General features: G+C 42.9%; 1 protein-coding gene across 5 annotated transcripts in view; it reads left to right on the top strand.

Moving 5' to 3' along the window:
- Positions 1 to 25,072, top strand: part of PPP2R2C (protein phosphatase 2 regulatory subunit Bgamma) — a 427,959-nt gene that overhangs the window by 1,358 nt on the left and 401,529 nt on the right. Inside the window, exons 1-2 of one of the 5 annotated variants that reach the window (XM_033949749.1) lie at positions 11,111 to 11,484; positions 11,622 to 11,696. The exons of 1 other annotated variant lie outside the window; for it this stretch is intronic. In XM_033949749.1, the coding sequence (XP_033805640.1) occupies positions 11,469 to 11,484; positions 11,622 to 11,696 (91 nt within the window). In that variant the 5' untranslated portion in view covers positions 11,111 to 11,468. Of the gene's footprint in view, positions 1 to 11,110; positions 11,485 to 11,621; positions 11,697 to 25,072 lie in introns of those variants that run through there. 3 more of the 5 variants (XM_033949766.1, XM_033949721.1, XM_033949791.1) reach the window with 3 other exon arrangements.

Raw genomic sequence — 25,072 nt, 5'->3', positions numbered from 1 at the left:
CATGTCTTCGCTAATGATCACCCCCAAGTCACGTTCTGCTACAGTCCTTGCTAGGATCTCACCATTTAGGGTGTAAGTCCTGCATGGATTTTTGCTGCCAAGGTGCATGACCTTGCATTTTTTGGCATTGAAACTTAGTTGCCAAGTCTTTGACCAATGCTCCAGCAGGAGTAGGTCCTGCGTCATACTGTCGGGCATTGAGTTTTTGTCGGGCACTGTGCTTTCATCTGTTGTACCGTTGCCTACCATGTTGCATAGTTTGGCGTCATCGGCGAATAATGTAATTTTACCTCGATGCCCCTCAGCCAAGTCTCTTACGAAGATGTTAAATAGGATCGGGCTCAAGACTGAGCCCTGCGGCACTCCGCTGATCACCTCCGTCGTATCGGAGAGGGTACCGTTTATCACTACCCTCTGAAGTCTACCTCTAAGCCAGTCCCTAACCCATACGGTTAATGTTTCACTCAGTCCCATCGAACCCATCTTGCTCAATAACCTGCGGTGTGAGACGCTATCAAACGCTTTGCTGAAGTCCAAGTACACGACATCCAGGGACTCCCCTATATCCAGCTTTCTTGTTACCCAGTCAAAGAAGCTGATCAGATTTGATTGGCAGGACCTTCCCTTTGTAAAACCATGTTGATGGGGATCTCGTAGATTCTCCTCGTTCAGGATTGTATCCAATTGGCATTTGATTAGTGTTTCCATAAGTTTACTCACTATCGATGTGAGACTCACCGGTCTATAATTCTCAGCCTCCGTCCTGCATCCCTTTTTGTGGAGTGGAATGACGTTAGCCATTTTCCAATCCAACGGGACTCTTCCTGTACTTAGGGAAAGATTGAAGAGCACGGATAACGGTTCCGCCAGGACGTCACTCAACTCCCTGAGCACCCTGGGGTGTAGTTTGTCTGGTCCCATAGCTTTGTTCACCTTGAGTCTTGATAGCTCCTCGTAGAAACTGCTGGGCGTAAACTCAAAATTTTGAAACGGGTCTTCCGAGTTTTCCCTCATCGGCAACTGAGGGCCAGATCCCGGCACCTCGCAAGTGAAGACCGAGCAGAAGTATTCATTTAAAAGTTTGGCTTTGTCGGAGTCCGATTCTACATAGTTCCCGTCGGGTTTCCTAAGGCGTACTATCCCATCTGTGTTTCTTTTTCTGTCGCTAATATACCGGAAGAAGGATTTATTGCCCTTCTTGATGTTCTTCGCAAGGTTCTCCTCCATTTGGAGTTTGGCCTCCCTGACTGCCGTTTTGACCACTTTTGACTTGGCCAGATAGTCTTCCTTGGATTCTCGCTTCCCTGATTGTTTGTAGATGATGAATGCTCTTTTCTTCTTTTTTATGAGGTCTGAGATCTCCGCAGAGAACCACTGTGGTCTATTGTTTCTTCGCCATTTACTTACTGATTTGACGTAGCGATTGGTTGCTTCGTGTAAGGTTGATTTCAGAGTTGACCACATTACCTCAACATTATCTGTTTCGGCATGGTTTTGCAGTGCCTGACGGATTTCCAGAAAAAATAGACAAGACCCATGAGAGGTAAGGATGTTGCAGTTGGCTGTAGTTAGGAGTGTCTTGTTTCTTTTTTCTTGCTTTGTATATACTATACTATATACAGTATTAATTACATTATTTTCTTCAGATAATTAATCTGGGTTGGGAGGATGAATTTGGCAAATTGATTTGAACCATATGTTCAACAGTGAGGGAGTCTGAATGAGTGTCTGCTGAATGGATCAAGAAGTTAAGAGAAGACTGAGATGGATCGCTCAAGCAGTAGCCAAATTCTTAAATTTAGCCCACTGACAACAGGGAGCCTGTGTAGCTTTTTCAGGCCAAGGTGGCATGGTCTCTCCTGTTAGTACCAAGTAACAGTTTAGGTGCAGAATTTTGAATAAGTTGAAAGGCATTTAATACCAGCTGAGGTTAAATCCACATTGGAATTACCATAATCTTAAGAAGTTTATAACTAAAGTCTGAATGGAGGAAGGTCATTTAAATGCAAGAGTTATTTCACAGAACTTGGTTTACAGAGTTAGCATAGATCTTTTCATATCGTAAAGGAAAAGAAGTACTTGAAACAGAGATAAAAGGATGTTGGAACACTGTTGTCCAACTGCAAAAAAGTGTTTCAAGTTCATTTTCCCTACCCAGATTGTTTTCGTCAGATAATTAATGTAAATGTTTGATAAATTTAAAGTATAATTCATAGTGAGAGACCATGTGATGGTGCCATGGGAAGTCTGCTGAAGCCCAACTCTTTGTTTACTGGTCAGTGGCGTACTTAGCATATGTGACACCCGGGGCCCATCATTTTTTGGCACGAAAAACATGATTTTTAGTAACAAGCCACACGTTGCACATGAGTACCTAGGAAAAGGCAGCATCTTACATACTGCAGTGAGCAGTACAACAGCAATACACCCATTGTAAAACTAAACAAGCCAGACTAATACAGATCAATCCTACACCGTCAATCCTAACAGAAAACCATGTCTTTCGAACACATAGAACACAGAAAACACCTTCGCCTAGTATGAAATGTCATCACAAAATAACCCCTCCCCCTTTTACAAAACTGTAGTGTGGATTTTGGCCATGGTGGTAACAGCTCTGACGCTCATGGAATTCTGAGCATCAGAGCTGCTACCACCACGGCTGGCGCTGAAAAACGCTCCACAGTTTTGTAAAAGGGGGGATAAAGTAGAAATACATAGACAAAGGTTAAATTTAACCAGCAAGAAGCTGGACTCTGCATACAATGCAACACCACAGAAACAGTGACACTTGTCTCCTAAAGCAATAAATAAATAGAAAATTTTTGTTCTACCTTTGTCTTCTCTGGTTTCTGCTTTCCTCATCTTCTTGTTACTCCCTTCCGTCTACTGTCTGCCGCCTCTCTGCCCCTATATGGCATCTTCTCTCCTTCTATGCCTCTTCCAGAAACTGTATGCCTCCCCCTTCCATCTCTCCTTTCACCCCCATTGGTCTGGCATCTCTCTCCTCTCCTTCCCTCTCACTCTCTTCTGCAATCCCTTTCTTCCCTCATTTTCCTTTTCAATTTATTTTCTGCATCCAACTAGATTACGTTCTTACTACACTCTCATCAATTTCCTTTTTTACTTTCTACCTACAGCTCACCACCTCTTTCCCTCACCCCCTCCAGTATTTCCCTAACTCAGTCCTTCCCCCCCCATCATGTGCCCTCCTTTTATTTATCCCCTCCTTCCATCATGTGCTCTTTTTCTCTACCCCTTCCATCTAGTACCTTCTCCTCTCTCTGTCCACTTCCATCGTCTGCTCCCCTCTTTCTTTCCTCCCATTTCCTTCCTGCATTTGCTCCCTTATCTCTCCCATCTGCACTTCCATCCAGCATAGGCTCCCCTTCTACCCACCACACTACCATCCAATGTCTGCCCTTTCTCTCTCCATCCACTCCTCTTCAATCAGCATCTGCCCCCTTTCTTTCCCTCCGATCCAATTCCATCCAGTATCCTTTCCCCTTTCCCTGTACATCAATTCCATCAGCACCACCCTTCCATACCACCCTGCTCCCTTTCTCTCCCTGCACCACTCTTTCATTCCAGCAGTCCTGCTCCTTTCTCGCGATGACTGTAGCTGCCGGTCCACCCCACTCCGACGTACTAGCTCTGGAGCAGAGTCAGCAGCCACATGCTGGAAAGTCCCGCGATGAATCCAGGCTTTGCTCCGGAAGAAGTAAGTTATGTCGGAGGGGGTTGACCTGGCAGACGCAGGGAGTTGCAGCAAGGACCCGCGATGACTGCGTCTGCCGGGTCTACCCCCTCTGACATAACTTACTTCTTCCGGAGCAAAGCCGGCAGACGAGTCATCGGGGGACCTTCCTGTACCTCAGCGCAGCTGATGACTCTGCTCTAAAGCAGTGTTTTTCAACCTTTTTTACACACGTGGACCGGCAAAAATAAAATAATTATTTTGTGGACCGGCAAACTACTAAGACTGAAATTTAAAAAACACATTTCCGCCCCGTCTCCGCAAACCATCTGATCCCATCCGCACAAGTCTCGGTTATGATTTTATATTGAACATATTTTATTAAAGTATAAAAAGAAACAATATTCTGTACAATTGTCATTTTATAAATATAAATATACAGAGCAAGGACCAACAAAACCCCTGTCTCCCCTCCCCTTCACATATATCCCCTCTACTATCAAGAAAACTGAACAAGCCAAATTATTAAAGAACAAATTCGTTTCCTTTGGTAAAGTCAGGGATAATGTATCAAAGAAAGTCAGAAAACCGTATATCACAAAAAAAACAGAAACTGACTTCTTATTGGAAATACTGCCTACAGAGAGTGATCAAAAATAGTTTAAGTGCTCAGAGATATGGAACTCCACAAGATAAACTGATGAGAGTTACCCTGCACAAAGAGTTCACCTTACAGTCATTGCAACTTCTTGTAACATTGAACACTCTCTGATGTTAAAGACATGTTGATCCATTTAGAACTAGAAAAAGCTTCTCTCCTAATGACAGTGTACGAGATGCAAAAAAGTCACTGAGATAATCAAATTCGATGAACACTTATCTTTAAGACAATTCTTTAGGGGTCCCAACGTGATTATCTCAGTGACTTTTTTTGCATCTCGTACACTGTCATTAGGAGAGAAGCTTTTTCTAGTTCTTTTTCTCTCCCATCTGCACTTCCATCCAAAATAGGCTCCCCACTACCATCCAATGTCTGCCTTTTCTCTCGCCATTCACCCCTCTTCAATCAGTATCTGCCACCTTTCTTTCCCTCCAATATCCTTCCCCCCTTATGTCTCTCCCCTTTCTCTGTACATCAATTCTATCAGCACCACCCTTCCAAACCACCCTGCCCCCTTTCTTTCCCTCCCCCACTCTTCCATTCCAGCAATCCTGCTCCTTTCTCTCCCTTCATGCAGCAAGGTCCCATGATGACTGTAGCTGCCGGCTGCCAGTCCACCCCACTCCGACATACTTGCTCTGGAGCAGACTCAGCAGCCGCATGCAGGAAGGTCCCGCGATGACTTGTCTGCCGGCTCTGCTCCGGAAGAAGTAAGTTACGTCGGAGGGGGTGGACCTGGCAGACGCAGTCATTGCGAGACTTTGCCACCACTCCCTGCGTCTACCGGAGCAGAGCCAGCAGACGAGTCATCGCGGGACCTTCCAGCATGCGGCTGCTGAGTCCTCTCCAGAGCAAGTACGTCGGAGTGGGGTGGACTGGCAGCCGGCGGCTACAGTCATCGTGGGACCTTGCTGCATGAAGGGAGAGAAAGGAGCAGGATTGCTGGAACGGAAGAGTGGTGGAGGGAAAGAAAGGGGGCAGGGTAGTATGTAAGGGTGGTGCTGATAGAATTGATGTACAGAGAAAGGGGAGAGACATAAGGGGGGAAGGATATTGGAGGGAAAGAAAGGGGGCAGATGCTGATTGAAGAGGGGTGGATGGCGAGAGAAAGGGCAGACATTGGATGGTAGTGGGGAGCCTATGCTGGAGGGAAGTGCAGATGGGAGAGATAAGGGAGAAAATGCAGGAAGGAAATGGGAGGAAAGAGGGGGGGAGGAGAAGCTACTAGACGGAAGGGTTGGAGAAAGAGGGTACATGATGGAAGGAGGGGATAAATAAAAGGAGGGCACATGATGGGAAGAAAAGGATTGAGTTAGGGAAACACTGGTGGGATGAGGGAAAGAGGTGGCAAGCTTTAGGTAGACAGTAAAAAAGGACATTGATGAGAGGGTAGTAAGAACGTAATCTAGACAGATGCAGAAAATAAATTGAAAAGGAAAATGAGGGAAAAAAGGGAAAGGGATTGCAGAGGAAAGGTATGGGAGAGGGAAGGAGAGGAGAGAGATGCCAGACCAATGGGGGTGAAAGGAGAGATGGAAGGGGGAGGCATACAGTTTCTGGAAGGGGCATTGAAGGAGAGAAGATGCCATATAGGGGAAGAGAGACAGCAGACAGTTGATGGAAGGAAGGGAGTTACAAGAAGATGAGGAAAGCAGAAACCACAGAAGACAAAGGTAGGAAAAAATTTTCTATTTATTTATTGCTTTAGGAGACATGTGTCACTGTTTTTGTGGTGCTCTGTATACAGAGTCCAGCTTCTTACTGGTTCAATTTAACCTTTGTCTATGTATTTCTATTTTATCCCCCCCTTTTACAAAACTGTGGAGCGTTTTTTAGCGCCAGCCGTGGTGGTAGCAGCTCTGATGCTCAGAATTATATGAGCGTCAGAGCTGTTACCACCATGGCTAAAATCCACACTACAGTTTTGTAAAAGAGGGAGGGGTTAGTTTGTGATTACATATTCCATACTAGGCGAAGGCGTTTTCTGTGTTCGAAAGACATGGTTTGTTTGTTAGGCTTGACTGCAGGATTGATCTGTACTAGTCTGGCTTGTTTAGTTTTACAATGAGTGTATTGATGTTGTACTGCTCACTGCAGTATGTAAGATGCTGCCTTTTCCTAGGTACTCATGTGTGACATGTGGCTTGTTACTAAAAATCATGTTTTTTGCACAGATGGGGGGGGGGTCAAAAAAATGATGGGCCCTGGGTGTCACATATGCTAGGTACGCCACTGCTCTGAAATCAAAAAAAGGTTAACATCGTTTTGACTCTTTGGACTGGTGGAACTTGTTTTGGTTGTGGAGAATTATCAAGTTTATCAAGTTTATTATGCAATTTGATTAATCGCCTATTCTACATTCTAGGCGATATACAATCAATAATGAATAAATAAAAACTTGGGGTAGTTATTACATAGACAAATAAAATTACATAATTACAAAAACTTACAATCATGAAACATTAGGAAAACGATATTTAAAGGGTTACATTATGTATCAAATTTTATATTTCAGGATTACAACAATAGGGAGGGAATAAAAACATAATTAAAAATGTAAAAGATAAGAAAGATTATAAAGTTGTATATCAACTAAAAACATCATTGAATATTAATTAAAAGCATCATTGAATAAGAAACTTTTAAGCTTAGTCTTAAAATTAACTAATTGGCTGACTTCCATTGTGCACTTTGACGCTTTGTTTCAGGTTCATATTGGTACACCCATGTTTTATCACCATTTGATAACACGGCCCACAATATCGTCTTGCCTCTTCAAAAGGTTTTGGCAAACTTCAACTCTCCTTTTCTTTTATTCATCAATGAGCTCCTTGGGAACCATTTTTGCATAAACCTTTCTCATGCCAAGGTCTTATGATTTTCCTGTTTCTCTACTGATGCTTACTTGGTCTGCTATGCTTCTCACAGTCAGCCAATGATTTTGATGCATAATTTGATGAATTTTTTCAATGTTTTTGTAAGTTCTGCTCATTACTGGCTGCTCTGACGTTTCTTCATCAGTGACACATTCTCTCCCCTCAGAAAAATGTTTAATTCATTTGTACACTGCCATTTTCTTCATGGCATTATCCCCATAAACTTGGACTAACATGTCCCTGATTTCACTTCCACTCTTGCCAAGTTTAACAAGAAACTTAATGCCTGTTCATTATTCTTATTCAAGCTCCAACATTGTTGCAATAACAATAATGAACCCCACTAGCAAGACACTGCCACACATCGACAGGAACACAGCTGTGAGACACTGATATATCAAAGTTATGATACCTTACCGAGTTGTTTGTACAGTGCAGCCAAAGTAAGCACAGAGGCAAGTTCACAAACTTAATTGTCAAATCTCATATACATGCCTGATTTAGGCTCCATTTTACAAAGTGGCGCTAGCGAGTGCTGCACAGTAGAGAGTTGGACAGGGACAGAAATCCACCCATCCCCGCCAGGATCCTCTCCGTCCCCACCCATCCCCGTTAGGATCCTTTCCGTACCCACCCATCCCCATAAAAAGCAGCAATTACTTCTGACAGGATCATTAATTCCACAGTTTCTTATGTGTTTGCACTGTTGTTTTCCTTGTGGAATCTCTTTGGTGGAACTCTTTTTTTTGTTTTCTGTTCAGGTAATTAACTTACAACCCCCCTCTTTTACTAAGGCTGACGTGTCCATTATATTATATGGACGAACCCTGCTTCCAAAGCCTTCCATCCCCGTGGGAGTCCCGTGGGCCAGAGGGGGGTCCCCGTGGGTTAGGGGGGATTCCAGCGGGACCCCCTTGAGACCTACGGGATTCCCGCGATCCCCATTCCCATGCAAACCTCTACTGCACAGGAAAAGCCCCGAAGCCCTTTAATTCACTAAAGGCTTTGGGGCATTTACCAATCCAGCCTGTGCTAAAATGCTTTAAAAAAGGAGGGGGGTTATTGTTCTCTCCCCCAACTTAGCAGTAGCTTCATTTAGAGGCCCTTTTACAAAGCTGCATTGGGTACCAATACAGCATTAAATGGCATACCATGGGACGTAAAAGGAAAGTACTACACACTATCAGTTCCACTGTGAGTTCTTTGACAAGTTTCTTTAGAAGTTTGGCTGTCAGTACTTCTTTCAGTACATTCCTAAAGGTCTTTTTCAAGACTACCTGAAATAGAGATACCACTGTAATATCCTGTTATCAGTTTGGTATGTCCCCTGAGGAAGGCGTGGTCTGCAGAAACCAGGATCCTAGTTGGGACTTCCCATAGGAACTTTCAATAAAATCCCTTGTGTTGTATTGTGACATCGGCTTTGCCTTTCTTTTGTTTGTTTGTTTTATTTATTTATACCCTGCTCTTATCCAGGGCGAGTTACACACTCATATACAAAAATATAAAAATACATAGGACAGACAAGTCGAATCAACGACAAACATACCTACAAAACAGGAAAAACAATCCAGACAATAAAAATACATCAGTGCTCTACTCTTCCTCATTCATTCAATCTCAGACCCTGTATTTCATCTGACAAAACAGATGCCTTTTGAGTAATCTCTTGAAATTCTTTTGTTGGCAAATATACTTGTTTTGCTTCTTGCTGAGCAAAGGAAGACTCCTCTTTTTCTGTCGAATTTGATATCATGGAAAGTGCCCAGGGTCCTGTAAAAACTGCCAAATTAGTGCAGGAATACTACTTGAGCTCTTACCATCTGCAAAATGGATGGTGATAAGTGCTCACATTAATTTTTTTATGGTAATATTAGTGCTTGACTATTAATTTAAAAAAAAAATAATAATAAATATAAAAATGGCTATTTTACTACTGCAGTAAAAATGGCCTTAGTGTGTGGAAAGAATTAGCATAAGGCAGTAGCATAGCCAGAGGTGGGCTGAGGCCCACCCAGTAACAGCACATCTATGTGTAGCTGGTGGAGATCCCTATGCCCCACTAGCTAAAGACTCCCCAAATCTCTCCTGCTGTGTACCATTTAGAGCTGGCAGCAAGCAGCATGACTGATATATGTAATATGCTTAAGCAGTATATGAAATGTTAATAAAACATAAACATACACACTGCTTGTGCCAGCCCTACAGCCTTCCTTCTAACATACTCTGAAGAACAGGAAGCTGCAACAGAAGGAAGGCTGTGGGGTCTGCGTGAGCAATATCAGTCACGCTGGTGGTGAAGATTGGCTCTCTAAAAGATATGCAGTGGCAGGCTTGAAGGGGAGGGGGGCAGCCTTAGATACTGAAGTGTCAAGGGTGGGAACTCGATCACTGCCCAGGTGGGAGAGTGAGAGATCTGGCCACCTGATGGTGTCTGGCTCCGTCCCTGGCATAAGAGCATGCTAAGGCCACTTTCTGCTGCAGCTTAGTAAAAGGCAGTGGCTTAGTAAAGGGGGGAGGGAGGGTCTGTCTGGGCACCGGCACCCATCCTCCTCTCTCCCTCCCGCTCCTTCTCCGCCCCACTACCGTGTGCTCATCCTTCCCTTTCCCCATACCTCTTTTAACGTTCCCGGAGCAAGCAGCAATCCCAACTGCTGCTTGCACCAGCGTCTGATCTTCCTCTGGCCTCACTTCATGGGCCTGCGCCTAGGAAGAGCTATTGCTGGTGCGAGCAGCAGGCTGGGATAGCTACTCGTGTCCGGAGTGTTAAAAGAGGTACGGAGGAAGGGAAGGGGCGTGTGCCACTGCCCCGGGCACCTCTCATTATGCCACTGGTAAAAGGCACCCTTAATCAATACACCTCCCTAAACTGAATACAGTAGTTCCCTGAAATTCGTGGGGGTTCCATTTCAAGAGCACCCGAGAATTTCAAAATACTGCGATAATTGGATGCGGTTTAGGGGAGGCAGGAGAGGGCCAGCTTTCTCTGTATCTTCGTGCTGTGCAGGTTGCCCGACTTCGGTGATTCGCTCCTCCTTGGTTGCTCCGGCATTGCACCAATGCCCCGCTGGTCTACTTGCGCTTCTGTTTTTTTCCTGGCGTTCTTTGCAGCACCCTGGTGTGTAGCCGTCAAGCTTTATTCTGTATTTCACCCTTGCAGAGTGGCTTTCCCTAGTGACTTGCAGTGGCGAGTGCGAGCTATGAAGTTGTGCTCGGAGAAAGCAGCTGCACGAAGTGCTGGGTATTCTCAGCAAGGGAGAGAAGTGTGTGGGGTAATATTTGAGGAGGGAAAAACCCCGCGAATGACTGGGGCTGCGAACTGAACCGCGAATACTGTATAGTACCTGATTCACTAAGGTTCTCCTCCCCTGTATCAGTGGTGGTGGTGGGGAAGAGGGTTGTGTTGTGTTAAAAAGGAGCATATTTACCACCCTACCCCTGTATCAGGGTGGGGGGTAAAAGGCATCTTATTCACACACACCTTTTTTACTAAGTCGCGTTAGAGGTTTCTACCAGCCCAGAGTGATAAATGCTCTAACACTCATAGAATTCCTATAAGCTTCAGAACAGCATCAGAACATTTAGCCCCCCACCCCAGGCCGCGGTAGAAATATCTACCGCGGCTTTATAAAAGAAGGCCTAAATCTTGCTTTTAACCGCTATAGAAGGTACTCTGATAAGCAGTAGTATTGGTATATCAGGCTTTTCATGCGAGATTTATGTACGACCGATAGAGCGCTGCAATTTTTTTTTTTTTTTTTTTTTAACTGGCCAATCTTCCTTGGAGCGCACGGCCGCTTACACGTTCACACACCCCTCCTCCCGCAACTTCTGCTGTGACTGCGCTCGCTCGCGCCACCAGGAGGGCGGAGGGAGGCTCGGTCTTCCTTAGCTGGCAGTTGTGGGTAGCGCCTGCGACTCGCGCGCGCGCTCCCTTCGGTACACCTGTTGTCGACCGTGTAGGCTCCTTGATGCCCTCCGCGCGCTCCATTATTCTTCCCACGCACCACTGCCCTCCGCTCGCCTCGCGGGTCAGAGGGTTGGAAGAGCGCTGGCACTGTGGCCTGGAGGGGAACGCGCGCTGACAGCGGGGGGCGGGACCGCGCTGGCACCAGCCCCACCCCGTTGCCCCCGCGAGTCGCCAGTGTGCGATGTCAGCCGAGCCTGGAGGCTTCCCCGCAGCTCCGCGTCCGGCATCCCGGCCATTGGAAGCGCTCCTGTTGCTAGTGCACACATGTCCCACAAGCACGGTATGTGCACCCTCTTTCCTGCTGCGTGCATGGCCTCTTTCTTTCATGGTGCCGCTTGTTTTGCATAACGTAATCTTGTTAATTTTATGTACGTCTATGTTTACTCCTTTCTTGCTGCTCGCCGCTGTTTTGAGTAGTTGGCTGCCATGGAGATGAAGTTGCCTGGTCCTTGTATCAGCTCAATGGAACTGAGGAGTTTGAAGTCACCGCAGGTAGGATTAAAAGAAAACGGGTTTAATTTCGTTTACCGGCGGGAGATTTTGAAGTGCTTTTTAAAACCTGGATATGTTTTGTTTTGATTTCCCTTAATTTAAAATTGCCTTATTGCAGCAAAAAGCACATATTATTTATAATGTTTAAGATTTGTGCTTTATTGGATGCTAACGGACTGACATTTATTTCCACGCTAAATTGAATATACTGCTTAATATGAAGCAGAATGCCTCTTGGGTTTAATGTTAGAAACCATTTTGGGTGAGCATTTTAATTATTACTTGAGCTCAATGCATGTGTGCTGAAACACTGAAAACAGACCTAAAAGCACCTCTAGGTAATTTTTTCAGTAGTTTCCCTCGTTTTAGTTGTTTGCTTGGTTTGGCATTTTGTTAAAGGATTTGATTTGGGTATCCTTTCTCTTAGAAGAGAGAGAGAGTGAATAAAGGAGATCGTTTTCATTTCCAACTAAAAAAAAGTGGAGGAAACCCCCTTCCCCCTCCCCCGTGCCAACAGGCTGGAATGGAACCAAGGTTCTTATTTGAGGATGTTTTGTTCAGCAGTGTTTCTTGAACCTGGATGCCAGCTCATGATGAAGAATTACTGATGCTGACTTTGGGAAAGATGCAAAAATTGTAGATGGGACCTTGAAACTGGTGTGGGTCCCTCTAGTAGTTCTGGCAGGTTTTAGGTTGCATTTTGAGTAATAAAATAGTAACTTCTTGTGTATATGTGCTACCTGTTCCTGAAATATTTCGGAAATCTAGATGCTGTGCTTGAAACTAAAGAGTATAGCTCAGGCTGCAGTTAACATTTGATTTTCCCCCCATACTATTGAAACATTATGGTAGTGCTTATCAAAGTTTTTGTGGTCAAGACCCCATTGTGACCAAATAAAATTGTGTGGAACCTCCCCTCCTACCCCATAGGTACAGAATACTGATGTATCAATGGAGATCCCAGCCAGGTTGTGACCCCATTTAGGTCCTGACCCACAGTGTGGGAAGCCCTGCAGTTTGGTGTTTGAGTACTTTTGGGAGTAAATAGGAGCCCCATTTCTAAGAAGGGAGACAAGATATATATATTTATCTATCTCTCCCCACTGGGAGTGATAAACATATTGATTGTGGGTGTTGCATAATTTTATGCTTCTGGAGGAAGTATTCCTTATCTTTCTTCTCCCTTCCCTGTGCCAGCTTTCATCCTGGTGCCTCCAGGATTAATACTTATTATCGCTATCTTTCCAATTGGTTATGGTAATGCTCCTGCTTGCCCTCATTTCCACCTTCTCCAAGAGGTGTAGCTAGGTGGGATGCAGGGGGAGCGGCTATTCCCCCCAAATGGATTTTGAATAAAATGGCACATATGCAGATCAACCCTTCAGCTTTACACCAACACTTACTTTACAAAACATCTACTCCTCCTGACATCAAAACCTGGCTATGCTTCTGCCCTTACCTGTTTCAAGTTTATTAGGTTTCTTGATTAATCGCTTAATCAGACTTCTAAGCGATGTACATATTAAAATTTACATTTGTTAGGTGACAATACAATACATAAAATACTTAAAAAGGACTAAATTACACTCAATTTAACATATTCTTAACATTAGGTGAGGAGGGATGAAATACAATTCATTAAAGTAAAGAAAAGACATTAAGGGAAAATTCAAGAGGGTAACAAATAAAAAATATAATAAAAAAAGTAGGGTAACCTCTTACCTTTCCTCTGGTTAATGCTTTTCTGGTTCTGTAATGATGATTTCCTTTCCTATAGTAACTCTTCCTGTTATGCAGTGTCTCTCAAACTTTTTTTTAGCTCCAGCACACTCAACGGAGCAAATGTTTTTCGCAGCACATTATAATTGAAATTATAAAATTGCAAAACCAACATAAGAAGGTGCCTCCGCTGGGACAGACCAGAGGTCCATCCTGCCCAGCGGTCCGCCCACGCGGCGGCCCATCAGGCCTATCGCCTGAACAGTGGTCCCAGACTAATTTTGTAATTTACCTCTAATCCTATCCTTATAACCTACCTCTACTCCTATCTGTACCCCTCAATCCCTTTGTCCTCTAGGTACCTATCCAAACCTTCTTTGAAGCCCTGTAGCGTGCTCCTGCTTATCACTTCTTCTGGTAAATTTGAGAGTTTTTTAAATTTAAAGGTCTTTAAGCTATGTACGGGTAATTATAACTACAGTGAAACTAAAGTAGAGTGAGTTGAATTGCTAATCAATGCGATGGATGTCTGTGTTTTTGAGTGCAAATTAACCCAAAATGTGGCTTGATTATCAACAAGCAAACACACATTTCATAATCCACCATCTACAGTCGTTCTCTTTTTTTAAAATTTGGGGCTACTTTTACGAAACCGCGTTAGCGGCTTTATCGCACACACCTTTTTAGCGCACGCTAACCCCTGCGCTAGCCGAAAAACTACCGCCTGCTCAAGAGGAGGCAGTAGCGGCTAGCGCGGCTGGCAAATTAGCGCGCGCTATTATGCGCGTTAAACCGCTAACACGGCTTCATATAAGGAGCCCATAATTTCTGTCGGAGCTGAAAATCCAAGGGCTCCTTTTACAAAGGTGTGCTAGTGGTTTAAGCGCACGCTTGCCGCTACCGCCTCCTTTTAAGCAGGTGGTAGTTTTTTGGCTAGTGCGCGCTAATCTTGTGCACACACTAAAAACGCTAGCGCACCTTTGTGAAAGGAGCCACAAGTTCGCAAAGATAAGAAGATCCAAACAGTAACAAAGTCTTGATTGCTTTGTTGCTCAAGTTAGAGTAACTACTGCACATACAATTAAAACTAAAATTACTCTCAAGGACTAATCACATCAAAGAATGATGCATGTCTGGGTGGTTGTATCCTTACGCATACAGGCGCTTATAACATTGACAGACTCTTGCGTACACGACGTACATAATTTATTTTAGTGTATACTTATGAATGGAATTTTTTAAAATAAAATAAAATTCATGAATCTCTTGTGGCACATCCAGAATCTACCCTAATACCACCGGATCCTCCCACAAATTAAAACTATCCTTCCCCTCGCTAAAAGGCATTTCCCACACAGGAAAGCTAGGGACCTCCCTCCACTTCAAAATCACTGAGCTCTGGAACAACCTTACCTCCCCTCTTCGGAACTTGAGCTCTCTCCAAGTTTTCCGCAAATATCTGAAAACCTGGCTTTTCTCAAAAAATGTAAGTCTCCCTCCAACTTAGGAATCGAGGAAACTCTTATATCTTGGCATCCCAAGTCCTCTAAATTTTCTTCACACCTCTAACCCTCTGTTGTAGTTCATTCCTATTTCTCCTACTGTAAACCGCGTCGAGCTCTACGAACGTGGAGATGATGCGGTATACAAACCTAAGGAATAGATTAGATTAGAATCTCTTTGGGGCACACTACTGAGCCATGGCACACAGTTTGAGACACACTGGTGTAATGCATAGTTCCCAAAATGTGCTACATTTGTGGTGAACAAAAAGAGAAGAGTCAGGATTGAGTGGTTATGGGTGAACTGGGGAGGGGTACTGAGTGGAGATGGGGAAGAGTAGAAACATTAACATTGGGGCTGGGGGTGGTATCAGAAGAGAGGTGGAAGCATCACAGGGAGGGGATGGAATGAGGATTGGATGGGTCATCGGAGGGGTTGTCGCTTTTTGGAACTGGAAAGTGTTACTTCATTTTCATCTGCTCACTGTTCAGCTGTAATGGGTCTGAAACAGGCAGCTCTGTATGAGTTTAACGATCATAAAACTGGGCTTGTTTAATTAAGATTGTTTGAAGGAGTGAGTGTGTGGTTTGGCTGGCAAGGAAGGTAAACTGCTTGTGTAGGATCTGGTTTCAAGGCTTCCTTACAGTTCTGTGTTTTTATGCACAGCTGTTGAATTTGGCCAAACTGTCACTTGAATTGCACTTTCTTTTCTTTTCATTTTTTTGGTTATCTTATGAAAGTTCATGTTGCTATATTTGTTCTTACAGGTAATGCCTTTGAAATGCTTTGATATGCATACACTTGTTGATAAAAAGCTTTCAAAAAGTCAAATGTCTAGAAAATTGGAAATTTGTTTTGCAGTTTTGAGATAAAATTTAAAAAGGATGGGGATAAATAATGTGCGATCTTTGGGACAGCTCCGTTCTCAGCCTGTATTGGCTTTGGTGGTTTCTGAACAATATTCAAACAGTGTTATGCAGAATGGTGCTTTATTTTTTCAAATCTGGTTTTTGTAAGTGTTTAAGGTTCATGGAAGAAAGGACAGAATGATACTAATCAGAGCTAGAGTTTATGCATTTTTTTTCTTTGTTTTTATTTTACATAGATCTGAGTTCAGCATATGACTCTATTTGCTCTTTTCTCTAGCGCGCACAAAGGTTCACCTTTTTCTTGGTACTGCTTTTACTGTCATGTTTATTTTGAAAGTCCCATCCGACTTTCGGACTGCTCTGCTACATGCCACATAGTCTAGCCTGGACTAGACACTGTACCTTGATGTCCTGTCAGTATTCTATAAAATTTCATAAAGACGCCTCAGCCCCACCACTCCACCGCATATAATATTTTATACAGCGGGAAGCATATTGTGGTGCTTCATCATTGGCTGTCAATTTTTGAATATTATTCTCTCCTTTTTATCTTTAATTTATCTTTTTATCTTTAATTTTCTATACGTGTTGCTCCTAATAAATACTTTTAAGAAATCAATATTTCAAAAACAGTTTGCTTCTTCAGTGTCGTAATATATGCTTTAAAAAGTAAATGGTACTTATCTCAGCCAAAACCTGGGGAGTCAGACCAGACATGTTTCACACAACCGAGTGTTTTATCAAGGGTCTCCCTGTAAAATATAGAGCAGAAACTGTCACATACAATTGTGTCCTGCCCCTCTCCTATCCAAATTTAGTTCGAAATTAGTCTTGAATATTAAATAATGTGTTCACCAAGGCTGCCGCTGTCATCCGACTCCTATTTACTTGTGAGAAAAGATGGCGGCGGCGTCCTTTGCTTGAAGTTTAAATCCTCCCTCTCTAACCACAATGTGTCCGCCCCCTGCAGCTCATTGGTCCCAACTAAAATTACCTCAACGATCCCCACTCAATTTCGCTGTTCAGCCCGCGAGGCTCAACAGTGTCCAGCGAAAAAATGAATCTTTGTTCACTCTCATTAAGCTTAACCAGATCGCCCCCTCCATCCCACCCTGTCACTTTTTTAATGACACGCCATCTCAGATCAGTGGTAGTGTGTCTCAGCCTCAACCGTACCCTGTCCTATCACTCCCTCTGGAAGCGCGTTCTAGGTGTCCACCACCCGTTGGGTGAAGAAGAACTTCCTAGCATTGGTTCTGAATCTCTCCTTTTAATTTTTCGGAATGCCCTCTCGTTCTTGTAGTTGTTGAAAGTTTGAAGAATCTGTCCCTCTCCACTTTATGCCCTTCGTGATCTTATAAGTCTCTATCATATCCCCTCTAAATCTCCGCTTCTCCAGCGAAAAAAGCCCCAGTCTCTCTAATCTTTCAGCATATGAAAGGTTTTCCATACCTTTATCAAACGCGTTGTTCTCTTCTGAACCCTCTCGAGGAACACCATATCCTTCTTTAGGTACGGCGACCAATATTGGACGCAGTACTCCAGATGCGGGCGCACCATCGCCCAATACAACGGCAGGATAACTTCTTTCGTTCTGCTTGTAATACCCTTATTGATTATTCCTTGCATTCTATTTGCTTTCTTAGCAGCTGCTGCGCACTGTGATGATGGCTTCATTGTCATGTCCACTATTACCCCCAAGTCCCTTCTTGGGAACTCTCACTCAATAACAGCCCTCCCATTGTGTAGCTGTACCTCGGGTTTCTGTTTCCTATGTGTAAGACTTTGCATTTCTCTACATTGAATTTCATCTGCCATCTCGTTGCCCACTCCCCTAGTTTGTTTAGGTCCCTTTGTAAATCTTCCCATTCCTTTTTAGTCCTAGCCCCATTGAATATCTTGGTATCATCTGCAAATTTTATTACTTCGCTCTTCTTCCCCGTTTCTAGATAATTTATAAATACATTGAATAGCAGCGGTCCAAGCACCAACCCCTGCGGAACACCACTCATGACCTTCCTCCAGTCTGAGTAGTGGCCCTTCACTCCTACCCTTTGCTTTCTGCCCGCCAATCAATTCCTGATCCATCTGTGTATGTCTCCTTCCACCCCATGGTTCTTTAGTTTCCGAACTAGGCGTTCATGGGGTACCTTGTCAAAGGCTTTTTGGAAGTCTAAGTATACAATGTCTATGGGGTCCCCTTTGTCCATCCATTTGTTAATTCCTTCGAAGAAGTGCAATAAGTTTGTCAGGCACGATCTTCCCTTGCAGAAGCCATGTTGGCTTGTTTTCATAAGTTTATGCCTCTCTAGATGCTCTTCGATGCTATCTTTTATCAGCGCTTCCGCCATTTTCCACGGAACCTAGGTCAGACTTACCGGTCTGTAGTTCCCCGGGTCACTTCTCGATCCCTTTTTAAAGATGGGCGTAACATTGGCTATCTTCCAATCCTCCGGGATCACACCTGTTTTCAGGGATAGATTACAAACCTGCTGTAGTAGTTCTGCTATTTCCTCCTTTAGTTCTTTCAATACTCTAGGGTGGATTCCGTCCGGGCCCGGTGATTTGTCAGATTTTAATTTTTCTATCTGCCTGTGTACGTCCTCAAGGCTTGCTTCCATGGATGTTAATTTCTCTGCTTGGTCTCCTTTGAAGATTTGTTCCGGTTCTGGTATGTTGGATGTGTTGTAAATACTGACGAAAAGAACATGTTTAGTCTTTCCGCCACTTCTATCTCCTCCTTCACCACTCCCTTCCTATCTCCGTCATCCAGCGGTCCCACCTCCTCCCTAGCCGGCTGCTTCCCTTTAACATATCTGAAGAACGGTTTGAAATTTCATGCTTCCCTGGCTAGCCTCTCTTCATATTCTCTTTTTGCTTTTCTAACCACGAGGTGACATTCTTTTTGATACTTCCTGTGTTCATTCCAGTTCTCCTTGGTTTTGCCCTTTTTCCATTTCTTGAATGAATTCTTCTTATCCCCTATTGCTTTCTTCACCTCTTTAGTTATGCACGCCGGGTCTTTTGTTCGGCTCTTTTTGCACCCTTTTCTGAATCTGGGGATATACCGATTTTGCGCCTCGCTTACCGTGTCCTTGAATAAAGACCAGGCTTGCTCTACAGTCTGCCATTTCTTTGTGTTGTTCCTGAGTTTCTTCCTTACCATTACCCTCATTGCTTCATAGTTTCCTTTCTTGAAGTTAAAAGTTGTCGCTGTGGTTCTCTTTCCTTTTGGTATTCCTACTTCAACTTTGAACTTGATCATGTTATGATCGCTGTTTCCCAACGGTCCCACTACTTCCACGTCCTTTGCAGGTCCTCTTAGCCCATTAAGGATTAGATCCAGAGTGGCATTTCTTTTCGTCGGTTCTCTGACAAGCTGATCCATGAAGCTGATCTATGAAGCTATACAAGCTTCCAGGAATCCGGTCTTCCTAGCGCGTTTTGAGTTTCCAAGACTCCATTCTATTCAGGGATAGTTGAAGTCTCCCATAATGATCGTGTTACCGTTTTTGCATTCCCGTTTCATCTCAGCTTCCATTTCTTCATCGGTAGTTTCGTTTTGCCCAGGTGGACGATAGTACAGGCCCATCTTTATCTCGGGCCCTTTCCTTCCCGGTATTTTAACCCATAGCGATTCCAATTTGTTGGTCGTCGCTGCTGTGTCCACTCTGGTCGAGTGTATGCTTTCTTTTATGTATAGAGCTATTCCTCCTCCTTTCTGCCCTGACCTGTCCTCGCGATAGAGTTTGTTCCCCGGCAGTGCTATGTCCCATTTGTTTTCTTCATTCCACCATGTTTCGGAGACCCCAATGATGTCTAGGTTCTCAGTTTTGGCCAAGACTTCTAGTTCCCCCATTTTGTTCCTTAGACTCCTTGCATTAGTATATAAGCAATTTAAGTCCTGGTAATTTTTTGTCTTCGTTTCCTTTACCTGTGCTTCGATCTTTATTTTCTTCTTCTGTGCTACAATCCTTTTATCCTCTCCTCTGGTACAATCCGCTCCTGTGTTTTACCCGTTGTTTCTTCTCAGCATTTTTCCCTCGTAGTATCTTCACAGGATACCTTTTCCCAAATCGTCAACACTTGGTCGGCTGTCGGCGTTCCCTTTCTTCTTAGTTTAAAGCCTGTTCTATTCCTCTCTAACAGGGTGTAGAGAAGTTCTTGAAATCTGAGGCAATTTATTGAAAATTTCTAGACAGATTGAAGGCAGCAATAGGACAGTTTTTGGTAGCATAACTGTACATTACTGTAATTTTAGTGACTTGTTATCACTGTTGGTGGATAACAATGATTTAAGTAGCTGTCAGTAGAAAGATATGTGAGGGTTTAATTGATCAATTAAAAGAGTGGGGGAACCAAAAACGGTTAAGAGCACCTGATTTAAGATGTAACTATTTAGTATTTATGGTCTATTAAACTTGATATATTCACTTCACAGCAAAGCTGTTTACATAACAAGATAATATACATGAAGAAAAGAATGTAATTACATGATAGGAAAGAATAAGAAATTGAATATAGCCTTGAGCTGGAGAGTTACAGATTTAGGGGTAGGGAACTAGATGGCCACAAATGAGGGTAAAGACTGTAAAATCCGTATTTGTATGAAATGTAATATGTGGCTAGTTAACTGGATAGTAAAAGCTGGAATGACTTGAACAATTACCCCAGTGAGGTTTTGAAATATTCTTTGTTTATGTGCATATGTAGCAGGTTATGGTATAGAGTAGTTGTAAGTTAAGCCTGTTTGCATACTTGTATACCTGAACGTAACTCACCTTAAGCTACGCTTGAAAACGTGTAAGCAAAATCTAAATGTAATGTAATTTATTTCTTATATACCGCTAAACTCCGTTAGGATTCTAAGCGGTTTACAGAAAAAATAGACAATAGGGTACATTAAAATTATAAGTAAAATAGGTACTTAGATATTCCCTTACTGTCCCGAAGGCTCACAATCTAACTAAAGTACCTAGAAAAATGACAATTAGTAGAGTAATGAAAAAATAAAATAGAGATAGATGAGAAAAAATAAGAAAATAAACATTCTAATAAGACTACAATGGTCTAAAGGACTTTGAAAGGTTGAAAAAAGAGGGGAGATAGGAAATGAAGCAGAAGGGAGAACCGTTGAAACTATAGAATTCTTGGGAAATTTAAATGAAATTTAAATAATAAAATAGGAAACAAAAACCAAGTGGCAAAACAATGAATGAGGTTTAAAAATAAAATATCATAAACTAAAAAAGAAAGTGAAAAAATAAAAACAAACAGTCAAGACTGAAGTCCAGCTTGAAATGACTTAACTGCTTTGGCTGCGAAACTTCTCCAGATGTCATCCGATCCTTGTCAGCAAACCGGAAGCCCCAAATCCAGTGTCTTCGGTCATCAACTCGTCAAGATATTCACTCTCTCCTCCTGCATGTCAAATTCGCTGAATCTGTCTCCTTTCAGGACAGGCACCGCTCGCGTTTTTCTGACCGTTTGCGGCGCCAACCATGGCCTCCCCCTCGTGGTGGCAGTGGTGGTCGTGGGGGTCGCTCAGTTTATGCTCTACTGACTGAGCTGAAGATTAGAGTGCAGATTGACTCAGAATTTGCCAATGTTGTAAAGGAAACACTTTGTGCTGGTTGATTCAGAAACCTGTATGGTTAAAATGTGCAGTCATGCATCTGTCAGTTCCCAGACAATTTGATTAGGAATGCTCATGCAACAGCTTGCCAACAGGTTAGCCTGAAAGCAGTCGAGCACTTGGGACAGAAAACTACCTTTTAGAGCTGCTGATGGCAGCTCTTTCCCACAAAAATTTACTGATGAGATGCAGTAATCAATGGTTATAGAAATAATCACTGTGTTAAAAAGATATTCGCTATAGGGGAAAAAAAACAAAAAACCAGTGCACAGTAATCTGTAGCTCATTGTAAAATGTTCCCCTTCCTGTTAGTGCATGAGTAGTGATTGGCTCATGCAAAAACCAAAGAGAAGGTTGTTCTTTTTAACTGCCACCCAAGGGGCCATACCCCTCTCTCCTGAGATGACCCCCTGATCCTCTGTGCCAATCTTCCAAACAAATATCTAGTATCTAGTGGCACTTCTTGACCATTCCCCCAAGCATACCTTAAAAAAGAGGCAGGCACTATAATTTTCCAAGATGGTGGCACAGAGGCAGGAGTGAACTGACATCACTTCTGCCTTTTCTTGAAGTATACTAGGTGTGTGTGTATTGGGGGGTGGTAGTGGTGGGGGCAGATGCTACTAGACACCAGGGATATCTGTAGTGTCAAGAGTGCCATTAGACACCAGGATATCTTTGGAGGTCCATTACGTGCGAGAGCTTCTATTTCTTATTTTGCAAGGGGGTGGGGGGAGAAGAGGTCAAGAACAATCAGGGGTTCATCTTGGGAGGGGTTCAGGGATCTAGAGGGAGACTATTAGTTTTTCTGCCCTGATGCTAGCTTCTCAGTGCCTCCTCAGACCTGGTGGTAAGATTTTTGAGTTGTGTTTGCTTTATAATTTTCTGAGTGCTTCTCTGCATCAGGGTAGAATAACTAATAGCCTAGTTGATATTCATTGTAATATGCTGTGCACCAGTGTCTACCATGTAAGCCAACTCCCATACTGAATCCCTTTCTGTATCGTGTGCCCAGTGACATGTACGCAGAAGTCTCAATAACCATGTGCTGCTTCCTGAAGGAGCTTTCTGCTTTGGCTCCTTATTGTCTAAAAAAGACCTTAAACTCTGATAATTTAATGGTTAGATATAGTTTTAAACTCCTATTTAAACACTTCAGACTGAAAGTTGGACTAGTTGCTCCTTTAATTTTATTTTCAAATGAAAATCTTTATTAATATGTGTCAGAGCATCTATGAAGAATAATTTTAAGATTTGTATATCTCATAAAATGGACAAACAAGTACAAAAAGTAGGGTATGTGACTTATTTATACCACAAGATAGAATATCAATGGCACAATCAAATTGTAAAAAAATAAATAAATTGCAGTCCTTTCTTCAGATTTTATAGTACCCGAACTTTTAAAAATGAAGATTACCCAAATGTACCCCTCAAACTTTTATTGGTAACCCCACTTTTGGTAACTTTTTGCTTAGTAGGTCACACATTAAAATGTATAATTTCTTTATATCCATTAGTCCTGATTCTTTATAGGAGTGTTGGTAAGATCTTAGTGTAAATCATTGTTTGAAATCAAGAGCTTGAAAAATTTAGTTATGGGAAAGTGAGGGTAGAAACTAGAGATTGAATAGACTCTAGAGGTGTTACCTAAGGAGTGAGCAAGGATGGATTTTGTAAATTAGACTTTTTTTAATTTGCTGCCCATTTTTATTTTCTCCTTTTTTCTTCCTTTCCTTTTCACTATATTGCCCACCTGATTCGCTGTCTTACATAGCTAAACCACTGAACCCCTGCTGACCCTACATCCTTCCCTCCCAGCCGATCCCTGCTGACTGCGACCATAAATACCTTGCTGCAGAGGAGCGTTGGGCCAGCAGCACTCACAGGCTGGCGCAAGAATCTTCTCCAGTTACCTCCTCTTGCCGATTGTGTGATTTCTCCAGCACTACATTTAAGCATATTAAAATCATGTCTAGCTTGTTTGCAATGAATCACAAAAGGTTCCTATCAGTCTGCATACCTGATTTATGTTCCTGCAATCGATAAGAAAGAAGGGTGCATGAACAACTACGCCGCTCCGCTGCTCACACCGGCATTGGTTTTCCCTCTGACATCACTTCCTGGCCCCGTGACTGGGAAGTGATTTCAAAGGGGAGCCAGGCCAGCTCAAGCAGCTAGCCAGAGAAATTGCTCATGCTAGGTAAGATTTTAAAGAGGTGTTTGGAGTTGGGGGGGGGTGGAGAGGTGCCAGCACCCCCATCAAGATGACACCCGGGGCAGTTCCCCCCTTCTCCTTACTACATAAGTGGGTTGAACTGAAAAGAGAGAAGGAGAATGGTGGGATGGCAGACTGAGCTGAGGGAGAAAGAAAGAATAGTGGACTGAATTTAGAGGTGATCCCCCAGATTCTATATAATCTGCTTCAGGTTAGGTGCCTACATTGCCGATGTAGGTGCCTGACTTAATTGACAATTAGCATCTCCTAATTGACATAAATTGTATTTAATTGGATGTTAGGTGCCTAACTTGGTAGTCCAAAGCATCTACCACAAAGTAGGCATGGTTAGGGGTGGATTGTGGACATGCTTTGCATGTAGGTTCCTGTTTTGGACTTAGGCACAGGTATTTAAGCCGAGAAAACCCTGGCAAAAATAGGATGCACCTAAAGTTAGGACGCCTACCGTAAGCCCGATTCTATAAAGTGCGCCTAACTTTTATAGAACCTTGCAAAGCACTACACTAGTCTGTGCCTAATTTTTAGGCACCATATATAGAATCAAACCATAAGCTGTGTTTATAATAACCATTGTTTTTTATTGTTGGCTTTTTTTCAGCCATAGCCTGTATATTATGACACTGACTCATTTGTTAAATTATTTTTAGTTTTCTTCACTCATAGCTTTGTGGTACAGCTTGTAGAGATCTGACAATAGAGAAGGCAATAATGTTTCCTTGTGCATTAATTTGCACATTTATTTTTAAATTGCATCAATATAGAACATGGTTGCACCTGTTGTTACTGGTATCTATAAGCTGTGCTGACAGCCCCCATTTGTTGTTTTTATTTCATGAGGGAGGGGAGATAGATTTTTATTTAGATTATTATACATAGACTTTTCCCATTTTGATCACTACTGATGGTTCCTTTTTTGAGGGGTAAATATTATAATGTATAAATATTTGCTGGGTGATTCGTTCCTAGGAATTATGTCCAATTTGCCTAGCTGTTAGAGCTGCTGCCTCAGCACCCTGAGATTGTAGTTTTGATCCCAGCACCATTCCTTGTGATCCTGGGCAAATCACCTATTGCTCCATTATCCCAGGTACCATAGTTAGATTGTGAGCTCACTGGGAGAGATACGGAAAATACTTACAACTACCTGATTACTATTCAATGTACACTGCTTTAGGATATAAGCAGTATATAAAAATATAAATGGTGTTTTTACTGTTTTCACTTCAGATTACTAGGGGCTCAATTTTCAGTGGCAGCAACAATTATATTAGTTTGAATGTCAGCTCCATCAACAGCACTGAATGTATATGCAGTTTGGTTGCTGCTGCTGTTGCTATACATTTAACAGGTCCAAGCTGAATGTATAATTTATCTGGATAGTGGTGGAATATTGCTGCTATCTAGATAGTTT

The sequence above is a fragment of the Geotrypetes seraphini genome, chromosome 1 (assembly GCF_902459505.1).
Source record: "Geotrypetes seraphini chromosome 1, aGeoSer1.1, whole genome shotgun sequence".
NCBI lineage: Eukaryota > Metazoa > Chordata > Amphibia > Gymnophiona > Dermophiidae > Geotrypetes > Geotrypetes seraphini.
This window is presented reverse-complemented; position numbering and strand designations above follow the sequence as displayed.